The 11290-nt window shown below is 38.1% G+C and overlaps 1 protein-coding gene across 2 annotated transcripts; it reads right to left on the bottom strand.

The window, feature by feature from the left end:
• Positions 1-6509: 6509 nt before the first annotated feature.
• On the bottom strand, positions 6510-11048 carry LOC147542749 (cysteine-rich receptor-like protein kinase 3). 2 transcript variants are annotated; one of them, XR_015239668.1, is made up of 8 exons: positions 9717-11029; positions 8499-8612; positions 8268-8407; positions 7968-8178; positions 7633-7867; positions 7297-7441; positions 6699-7212; positions 6510-6645 (listed from the first exon to the last, which is right to left on the bottom strand). XR_015239668.1 is itself a non-coding variant. In XM_086672998.1 (7 exons), the coding sequence occupies exons 1-7, from the start codon at positions 10486-10488 to the stop codon at positions 6877-6879; spliced, it is 1953 nt and encodes a 650-aa protein (XP_086529124.1). In that variant the 5' UTR covers positions 10489-11048; the 3' UTR covers positions 6510-6876. The 2 variants fall into 2 exon arrangements, 1 of the variants encoding a protein (XP_086529124.1); XM_086672998.1 differs by having other exon boundaries at positions 6510-7212; positions 9717-11048.
• Between the last annotated feature and the right edge of the window lie 242 nt (positions 11049-11290).

Genomic DNA, 11290 nt, shown 5'->3' with positions numbered 1-11290 from the left:
ACAGATTATGGTGCTAATCTAATTATTAACATTTCTAAATTGATTTCATGGTGTTTTTCACTGAGAATAGTTTAAGATTAAAAAAAGTAGGCCGCGATTTTGGGGAATAAAGAAAAATCTTTGGGGAATAAATTCTCCGGAGAATCCATGTTTCTCTCTAAGGAATATTTTCCTATGGGGAAACACAAAAAATTTACAACTTACAAAATTTACTTGAATTTTTTTGTCATTTTCCCCTCTTTCTTTTTCTCCGGAGAAAAACTCATTCATCTCATCTTTTTCCTTCTCCGTCACTTCTCTTACTTATCTTCCCCAAATCTCCAAAACCTACTAACTTTATTTCTCTGAAATCAACAACAAAGTTAGAGAGATAAAGAGGGAAAAAACATTCTAAACCCTATAAATCATTAAACAAAATATCTTGAAGTTCTTAATACATCTTCCATGAGATGTCCATGGATATGGCAGGTGAAAAGAAGGAGGGTTTGAATTGGGCTTCATTATTCAGGAAGAAGAGTAATGCTAATAAAACAGTATTAGATTACTCACCACCGAAAGTAAAAAAAGGGAGAGAGATAGCAGCAATATCGACGTCGGATTTTGAAGATGAGATGCAAAGCTGCAAGTCATTGTTGATAGGTTCGTTCATAGGACCTAGGGTGTCATATGTGGCTGTGCAAAGCGCACTGCAAAGAAGATGGAAGCTAAAAGGAACGATGGAGCTAACCATTCATGGAACATCACTATTTGTGATAAAATTATCGGAAGATGAGGATAGACAGATGATTATAGAGGATGAACCTTTCTATATTGCTCGAAGATTATTCATAATTCGGCCATGGAAACCATCCGTCGAAAAGGAGATAGCTGATCAGAAAACAATACCAATATGGGTAACGCTAAAAAATATTCCAATACTTCTGTGGAACCCCAAAGGAATTAGTAAGATAGCAAGTGTACTAGGCAAACCAATCATTTTAGATACACCTACTGAAGCTAGGTCTCGGATGTCATATGCACGAGTTTGTATTGAGATAAGAGGGGATAAAGAGTTGAGGGATGTGATCCCAGTTGAGATAGATGATAATGAGGTAGAAGAGGTAAGGGTGGAATATTCATGGAAACCAGAACAATGCTCTACATGCGGTGTTTTCGGCCATAACATAAAAAATTGTATGATTCATAACCAAAAGAGAACTACTCAAGAAACAAAAAAGGTGGGTGCATCACAGAATCTAATAAATGATAAAGAAATCGATTCTGAAAATATTGGATTGGAGGAGGAAACACCTGTGATAAACCACGAAGAAAACAAAAAGGATGGAGCTTCACGGAAAAAGGTATTGATAGCGCAACCAAAGGAGAGCGAATGGATAGAGGTAACAAAGAAAGACAATAGGAAATATAAAGAGAAGAACAATGATGTGAATATAACAAAAGGGAATCAACATTGTGTAGTGAACTCAAAACAACCTGGAGTGGAGAATCTTGATGGAGGCCAACCATCTAGGGACCGATATAAACTAGATCCGCGAGAGAATTTAGGTACAAAAAATATGTTCCATACAAGCACTAGAAATTTAAAAAAGACATCAAGAGTAGGAGGTCCAATCAGAAAAGATACTAGATCACATGGGAAGGAGAATATAGAGATGTCTCCTCGACAATTTACACTTTTGTCAAATATCGGTACGGGAGAGAGGTCTCTAAGAGAAGAACTCCATATGTTGAAGAAGAAGAAGAGTGAGCCTAGCAACTCACATAACCAACTGTTAGATGATTAGTTTGGGATGTTGGAACACTCGAGGGCTAAATGACCCTCTAAGAGTCAAGGAACTCAGAGATTTAATAAGAAAGAATCAAATTGTTTTATGTGGGCTGATTGAAACGCATGTCCAACCTCAAAATCAATTACGAATTCAGAAAAGTATTAATCCAACGTGGAAATTTGTGAGAACAAGTACGAGAGAGGTAGGCACTCGATTATGGTTAGGGTGGGATCCGTCCAGATTGAATTTTACTCTAGAATGTGAAGATTATCAAGCACTTACGGGAAGGGTTCAATGAGTAGGAGGAGAGAGTTTTAAATTGGCAATAGTATATGGCAGCAATGATGTTTATAAGAGAAGGGACTTATGGAGGCTTTTACTCCATCAGACAAACCAAGAAGTAAATACTCCCTGGCTTGTCATGGGTGATTTTAATGCTATATTAAGCACAACAGAGAAGTGTGGTGGTAATTCGACTATGACTCATGGGGCACTGGAATTTCTAGATTGTGTCACTAATGCGGGACTTTTCGACTGTCCGTACACCGGAAGTTTCTTCACCTGGTCGAATAAGCAAGTTGGCGAAGATCACATCAGTTCTAAACTTGATAGAGCTCTTATTAATGTCCATTGGCTTAATCTTTTCCCTGCCGTTAAAGCTGACTTTCTTCCCTCAGGAAGTTCAGACCATTCTCCAATATTAGTCCCTTTTGCTGAACAGACAAGTGGAATCAGGAGACCATTTAGATTCTTCAATGCATGGGTTGATCATCCGACGTTCAAAGAAGTAGTGGAGGAAGTTTGGGCAACTCGAGTTAGAGGCAACCCTATGTTTCGATTGGTGACTAAACTAAAGTATTTAAAAAGAAGACTTGCTGTTTGGAAGAAGACTCAATTTGGACGAGAGCATGAACAGGTACCCACTCTTCATGCTAATCTTATGTCAGTACAGGTTCAGCTCCAGGAAGCACCGACGGATCAAAGTCTACTGAATCAAGAACGGGAAGCAGTAAGAGCATATAATCAGGCGGCTCGTGCGGAATTCTCTATGATGCGTCAACGATCAAAGGTTGAATGGTTGACGTTGGATGACCAAAATACAACGTACTTTCACAACTCAATCCGAGAAAGGAAATCACGTAATCTTATAACCAGGCTAATTGCGGAAAATGGTGATGTTTTGGAGGATAAATCGCAGATTATAGAGGAAGGAGTGGGATTCTATAAAAGGTTGTTCGGGACTGAGGAAGTAAGTGACACAGAAGATTCTATCTTGGAGGGACTACAATTTCCTTTCTCACTTTCTGAGGAGGAAGGCGAGAGACTAATACAGGAAGTTTCGAGAGATGAAATAGTGGAAGCTTTATCTACTATAGGTTTCAATCGTTCGCCAGGGCCGGATGGGTATTCGTCTTATTTCTTTAGATCATGCTGGTCTATTGTCGGGGATGATTTTGTAGCGGCTGTCAAAAATTTTTTCCGTTCAGGGAGGCTACTTCAGGAAGTAAATTCTACCTTTGTAACCTTAATTCCTAAAGTAGCTAATGCGTCTTCTATGTCTGATTTTAGGCCAATATCCTGCTGTAATGTTATTTACAAATGTATTACAAAGATCTTAACTATCAGGTTGAAGACTGTTATATTTCAGATGATTAGTCCCAGTCAATCGGCTTTCATATCTGGGAGGTCTATCCAGGATAACATCATGCTTGCTCATGAGATAGTGCGAAATTATCATCGTCTGACTGGGCCACCGCGTTGTACAGTAAAAATAGATCTCCGGAAAGCGTATGACACGGTTAGGTGGTCTTCTCTATTGAAAGTACTTCAGAAATTCAATCTTCCTTCTCGATTCATAGAGTGGGTACGGACGTGTATAACTACTTCGAGATTCTCGGTCCTCATTAATGGGGAATCCCATGGTTTTTTTCCTGGTAAGAAGGGGTTGCGACAAGGATGTCCCATCTCTCCCTATATGTTCGTTATGATTATGGAGGTTTTTGCTTCTTTAATTCAGAAGGAAGAGATTGCTGGTCGGTTTAAGCTTCATCCTAAATGTCGTAATCCAAAGGTTACTCATCTATGTTTCGCTGATGACCTTATGGTATTCTTTAAAGGAAATTCAGAGTCTGCGACTGCACTCAAGAATGTCTTAGTGCTCCTCCATCAGTCAACTGGTCTTCAGGTCAATATAAATAAAAGTACTATTTTCTATGCAGGAGTGACCTCTAATACTAAATCCGAAATAAGAAACATTCTTGATTTCAGTGATGGTATCTTGCCTATAAAGTACCTTGGACTTCCGCTTGTTTCCACGAGATTGTCACATAAAGACTGTATACCTCTTCTTGATAAACTACGACATCGGGTGAAGTCCTGGAATTCTCGGTTCTTATCTTTTGCAGGGAGGGTACTGCTTATTAGAGTTGTTCTTCATAGCATGCTTCTGTATTGGGCAGCGGTTTTTGTGATCCCTAAGAGAACAATAAATGAAATTAAGTCAATATTCGGTAGTTTTCTGTGGACAGGAGCAGAACTACACCGGAATCGTGCGGCAATTAAATGGGACGTGGTCTGTCTGCCTACGGAGGAAGGAGGCTTGGGAATTCGATGTATTGAAACCATCTTTGAAGCAGCAAATATGCGACATATATGGGATGTGGTGAGTCAGAATAATACTCTGTGGGTTCAATGGGTTACTAATAATCTCATAAAGCGTCAAGAGTTTTGGACAATGGATATACCTCGTGAATGTTCGTGGTGTTGGAGGCAAATTCTTAGTAGCCGAGAAAAAGCTAAGTTGTTGACTACTACTATTATTGGGAACGGTTTAGCTACAAAGTTTTGGGAAGATATTTGGCACCCAAGAGGATTGCTTCAAGATGACACTACTGTCAATTTCAGGTTCGACCCTTATCTTCATCCTAAAGCAACAGTTGCAAACTTTCTAGGTACTCACGGTTGGACGTTTCCCACCTATATCGAATCTTTATTGGGAGATATTGTGACAGAAGCCCGAACCCTATCAGTAGACATGGAGTGCGAAGATGAGAAGATATGGAAACCTAGTGACGAAGGGGGGTTCAAACTAAAGGCCACCTATGAGGTCCTACGTCCTCGAGGACCTCCTCTTGACTGGGCGGGACTAGTATGGTTTGCTGGCAATATACCACGTCATAGTTTCATCTCATGGATTGCATTGCATCGAAGATTGAAAACGAGAATGCGACTTGCTGCGTGGGGGGTGGTTGAAGACCCAAAATGCCCGTTTTGCCAAGTGGAGAATGAAACAGACTTCCATTTACTCTTTGGGTGTGTAGTGACACAACCTATATGGGAGCAGCTGCTCCACAAATTGGGTTATGTTCACCAAAGTGTCGATAGCTGGGAATTAGAAATTCAATGGTGTATCTCTCAGTTTAAGGGTGCCTCTTTAAAGAGTCAGTTAGGTCGATTGACTCTAAATGCCTACATCTACCACATCTGGCGAGAGCGAAACAAATATGTTTTTGAAGGGAAGTGCCGACCACAATCAGAAGTGATTCGTGAGATCAATGAAGAAATTATTATTAAAATTAGCAATGGTACAAAGCGGATAGAAGCTAGCATAGAGACCAGCGACATTATGGAAAGGTGGAATTTGAGTCTGAATGTATCCCACCCAAAGTATACTGCTATTAGGTGGATTGGGCCAAACCAAGGAACTTTTCTTCTCAACACAGATGGGTCTTTGGATACAGACAGTGCGGGTTATGGAGCAATCGTTCGAGATCCAACAGGTCAGATTTTAGCGGCAGCCACGGCAACGACAACTAAAGGAACAATCTTCTTGCATGAGCTCCAAGGAGTGGAATTGGGACTTCGAATTGCTAAGGACCAGGGCCTAGACAATGTGGAAATACGATTGGATTCGAAAAGTGTTACTTCTTTACTCACTAAACCAGCCCACTCAATTCCATGGCGAGCAAAACGGGTGTGGAGACGAGTTCAAAAGTTGCGAGAGCAGTTCAGTAGTGTGATGGTAACCCCTACTTTTAGAGAATTAAATAGAGCGGCGGACTATCTGGCAAAAATGAGGTTAAACACCGGCGAAACAGTGTTAACAATAGGACAACTTCCACCTGAATTAGTGAATATTGTTGACGAGGACTCTAGGGGTACCATAAGGCAAAGGAAAGGGTGGGACTAATGTAAGGGGTTTTTTAGTTGATTGTTTTTTGCTTTCGTTTTATTTTTGCCTTCTTGTTTTGGGCCGGAGTCCCTTACTCCGCTTATCTTAATCAAAAAAAAAAAAAAAAAGTTTCTTCATCCATTTATCCTCCCCAAGATAAACACATTCTAAACCTTAGAAATCTGTTAATTTTGAACCCTAAAACATATTCACTTCTAAACATATTAGATTTGTTCTCCATGTTTTTAGTGTTTAGTGATTAGAAGAAAACAAAATTTTGGAAAATAAGATGAAGAAAATAAGAAAAACTTGGAAGGAGTTTAGGATTTAGAACCCTAGAAAGACTTTGCTTAAGTTTATAAAAGTTTTTTTTAAATTCCTTCATGAGATCTTCCAAAAATTTAGTTTTGTTTAACTATAAAATTGGAAGCCCTATTACAACAATTAGATATAAAAAGTCAATCTTAGTTGACCAATTTTGCAGAGAATTTTTATTCCCTAGAGAATTTTCTTTATTCCCAAAGTCGCGGCCAAAAAGTACGAGCATTATCATTCAAGTAGAGACTACATGCCCACTACTTCAAATATTTCATAACTTTAAACTCAAAAATATTTACAAATAGTTTACAGAGAAGAACAAGGGAAAATCTATTTATAATCACTTTAAACTTGAGAAAATGGCAGACTATATAGACAAAAATGAAACTATGAACCCTAAATCATAGCAAGATTGGATTAAGATATCTCTATGAAATTACAGTCAATGGAATTCTCCCAGCTTAGAGATAGAGCAACCAAGATTAGAGAACTCACCAGTTCAAGTGAGAAAAATATTCATATCCGAAAGTCCAATTCTCGTACGAAAGTCGAAACAACCTTCTAACGGGTGCTGCCAAGGCTGAGGAAGTAGTAGATTCTTGAGCAGGTAATGGTGGTTCATCTTGGTTCGACCACGCTTTGGGTCATGTCATTCCCTGATGACCCTGTATAGGAACTGACATGGGACTTGGTACTAGAAGTTTGATCATGTGGGCGGAATGATCTTGGTAAACTATTCCTGTTGAGATATGGTGGTTGTGTTGGCTGAGGGATTTCGTAGTTATCGGTAAGCATTTTCACAACCATTGACATTGATGGACGTAATTCCGCAGAGGCTTGTGCACAAAGAAGCCCAATTTTGAGTAACCGAGTAGCCTCTTCTCTTCGAAATCTACCCGATAAATTTGGATCGACATCTTCACATAATTGGCCTGCCCCATAATGATTCCAGACCTAAAGATGAGATGGTTGTTAACGAGACTATGTTTAATAGAAGTGTGAACTTTAGTTAGACGATGGAATTCAGCAGAAAGTTACCATCTGTAAGAGAGAGTATGAATCATCGGAGAATGAGTTGCTTCGTTTCCCAGTGACAACTTCAACAACTAGAACACCAAAACTAAAAACATCGGCTTTCTCAGTCAGTTTTCCATAAATAACATACTCAGGAGCCATATAACCTCTGCAAAATGTGAATTTAGTAAGAAAATATACACGTTGATGCCGAACTGCGAATTGTTCGATGCGTGACTAGACCCACAAAAAATACAAATGGGGGAAAACCCACAAACACTATTAAGGTGGTATTCCATAATCAAAGTTATGTTCCATAGGCGTTAAGCTAAGATATCGAAAAGAATATCGTAAGCTTACAATGTTCCTGCTATGACAGTGCTGACATGAGTCTTATCTGATGGGAAGAGTCTGGCGAGCCCGAAATCAGCAATCTTCGCGACAAAATTGTCATCGAGCAAGACGTTGCTTAATTTTATGTCTCTGTGTATAATCCTCAAGTTCGATTCTTCGTGAAGATAAACCAAACCCTCTGCTGTCCCCAAAATGATGTTGTACCTTTCTTCCCAGCTTAGCACCCGACTATTATTCCTATCTGAAACAAAGAAAATTATCAACTTGAGAATGAATTATGCTGATATGGTTTGAAATAAAGAAAATGGCTAATATTAGATAGATGAAATAGAGAGAGATACCGAAAAGATGTTCGTGGAGGCTTTTGTTTGGCACGTACTCATACACGAGAAGGCTTTCAGGACCTGTAATGCTACAGCCTAAGAGCTTTACGAGGTTTTTGTGATTGACGTCGCTAATCAAATTAACTTCATTAAAGAATTGATCCACCCATTGTCTTGTATTAAAGAACAGCCTCTTTACAGCAACAATCTTCCCGTTCGACAAAGTTCCCTAGTTAACAGAAAGAAGAGTAAACTCTTGTAACCCGAAGATGACCAAGTTTTCTATGAAAATAAGAGAATGGGTAGGTAGGAAATTACTTTGAATACTGAACCAGATCCTCCTTGACCGAGCTTATTAGATTGGTTAAAGTAATTAGTGGCTCTTTCAAGAGTTTCATATTTGAAGTTGAGTTCAGATCTGCGTATGGTACCTAACAGAGCGCCGAGTTGCTTTCTCTCTGATGTATATACCCGTTTAAATAATTATATTTCAAACGACTTGAAAACATAATAGAACTCATAATGTCAGAAAATTGAATCTATTGATACCTCTTTTTCGCTTCTCAATTTTCCTCTTTCCAAAGAAAACACCAGCAGCTGTTATCATTAGAACCGCCAGAACAGAACAAACCACAGCCAGTATGACAGCTAATCGACGACGACCTAATTCAACATTTGCAATCAAATTTTAGGTTCGCAGATGAATTCAAGTACCACAGTCCATAGTGGAACGCCCAGTTTCTACCAAAATTATGTCAAAAAGAATGTCATGTCAATACTAAAAACTGCAAATTTTCATATCAACTAAATCATTAAACAAGGTTCTATTCCAAAAGCTAAGAGCCTAAACAAAGAGGAATTCCGAATCTTCGCTAAGTCTAACCATTTAATCTAGGAGAGACAAGAGGGTTATTCTTCTGCAAAGATCATCACAAACACAGTTGATTCTTCTCAATTACCACAAAGGTTTTTTTTAAGGATTTATTGATAGGATGGGAGATTCCAATTTCCACAATTGAATAATCTAAGTAATCGAAACATTTAAAACGGGTTCTCTGTGCCGATTCACTCATTGTTATTGCTACTTTAGAGCCAACAGCTCTAGCAATGATCAACTAAAAATTTATAAAAAGAAGTTAACAGAACACGAAGATTAACCCTGTAGTATCCATAACAAAAATTGTGAATGAAAAACAAGATTGAAGAGATTTCTTAAGCGTTTTAGTATTAGTAGCTCACTATAAAAACATTATATTGCTATTCTGACACGCCCCCTTCACGTGTGGCGTTCTTTGAGCTTAACACATGTTTTTTTTTTCTTTTTTGGCTGACGTGGAGTACCTGTGGCTTTTAAACCTATTACGCGTGGACTAGCTTTGATACCATGTTAAGTTTGTGGTCATCTAACTCAAAACCAATTTGCAATGAGTCGAGGACCTAGACATTATATTCAGGGTTAGAAGATCACCTTTTTTCCATGTGTGACTATTCTCAGAGCACTCAGTCGCCTCTAACTCTCTCCCAAAATTGACATAGAACACACTATTTACATTGATAACAACCCCTTATAAGATACTAGGGCACACATAAGTAAATAGGTTGGGCCAAAATTTCGGGTAGTGGGAGCATAAAGTGGTTTTTCGGGTAGCAAACATGTTAGACATCGATCCATATACAAGAAACTTTCAACAAAAAGAAACATATAAAAGTAATCAACATCGAAAAAAGTATACTTCTATAGAGTTACAAATCAAGCATAGTATTTACCTCTTCTACCTGGTGAAGCAGGACTAGTTGAATTGTCATAGAACTTTTGTGGGGAATATCTCAAATAACATCCAGCATTCAAAACCCTTCCTTCTTCCTTTGGAGGGCATAAACTTATAGTTGTTGTAGCATTTTCTAGACATCTTTTACATGAACTAGCATTCACAAATTTCCAACACTGTACCAATCCATAAACACTAGTATTCCCTTTATTAACAAAACCCACCGAAAACCCATCATTTTTTTGAGCTTCAACACTCAATTTCTTCATTAATTCGATAGAATTTTCCCTGAAACTTGTCAAATTGCCACTAAAATCTTGTTTTCCACAAAGGGTTTTGTCCCCCTGACTCGAAGCTTCACCAAAAAAACTATAATCATCATACCTTAAATAACAACCATCCAAGTAATTTCTCCCACCTCTAGTTGCAAATTGAAAAGGAAGACATCTGAGAATTTGGCTTTTACAAATAGCAAAACATTGCTCACAATCTGTTTGTGAAAGATCTTTCATGCATTCTCCAAAGGCATAAACAGTATTGTTACCTACTCCATTGACAGTTCTAGCAAATCTCCTGGATGTAATTTGAGGAGTAACAGCATCCATGGATGATAAGAAATTGGAAATGAAAGTTAGTTTATTGGGGTTTGTTGCAGTTCTATTTGTACATATAAGTGCTGCTTGGGTAGCCCTTGGGTCTGAATGAGAAGGTGTTATGAAAACAAACAAGAAGAATAGGACAGACAATAGATATCGGAGAAGAAGAGCCATCAAAGATGATGAGATAGGAAAAGAGAAGGTAATAGTAATAAAGAAGAAATGGGTATGGGAGATAAGTCAATTTCTTCAAATGAAATAGAAGGAAACAAAGAGAAGATGATGAAATTGTATGAGGGGAGAACAGAAGAGATGAGGAAGAATTAAGGATGTTTTTGTTGGTTTATTGTTTCCATCAAAGAGTCAGAATTGGTGGTTGCAATTATGGTGAAATTTTGATTATTAAAAGGAAGAAAGAAAGGGAGAGACTCAAGTCTTTCAACAAAGAAAAAAAAAATAGTGGAGTCGACTCAATATCTCAGTGGAGTATGCCGTGAAGGACATAAATAACTTAGGAGAGATGAGTAGTTAATGAAAGGAATGTGAATGTTTTTTTTTTTCGGAATGATCTCCTCACATCTATGATTTGGGTGGAAAAATCTTAGATGTGAGCTGCTTCTTCTCTTCAACGATAGCGTTTGGATTGCAATTGTCAACGATAGTTCATTAAAAGGAATATATTTTCTCTCTCTCACTTCTCACTACCACCATCATTAAGAAAGAGACATTGGTGTGGCTGAGAATTTGAAGTCCAATGTGAAAAAATAAAGTTTTGGAGTTTTCTTCTTCTTTTTTATTGAAATTGAAGTTGTTTATCTAATAATAGCTTGTTTTTCAAATAATTCATTTAAAAAACTTAAAACGAACTAAGAGGGTGTGTGATTTTTTAGCACTTGTTAGAACTAAAAGTCGCGGAAGCTATCGAACCTATCCTAGAAATTGATCCGTTTATGAAGATTAATCGAAAAGCTAAGTC

Source organism: Eschscholzia californica, unplaced genomic scaffold (assembly GCF_041429995.1).
Source record: "Eschscholzia californica isolate CP2 unplaced genomic scaffold, dmEscCali1.0.p SCAF_4, whole genome shotgun sequence".
In the NCBI taxonomy this organism is placed as follows: Eukaryota; Viridiplantae; Streptophyta; class Magnoliopsida; order Ranunculales; family Papaveraceae; genus Eschscholzia; species Eschscholzia californica.
Note: the sequence above shows the minus strand (reverse complement) of the source record. Positions and strands in the feature narration are given on the sequence as shown.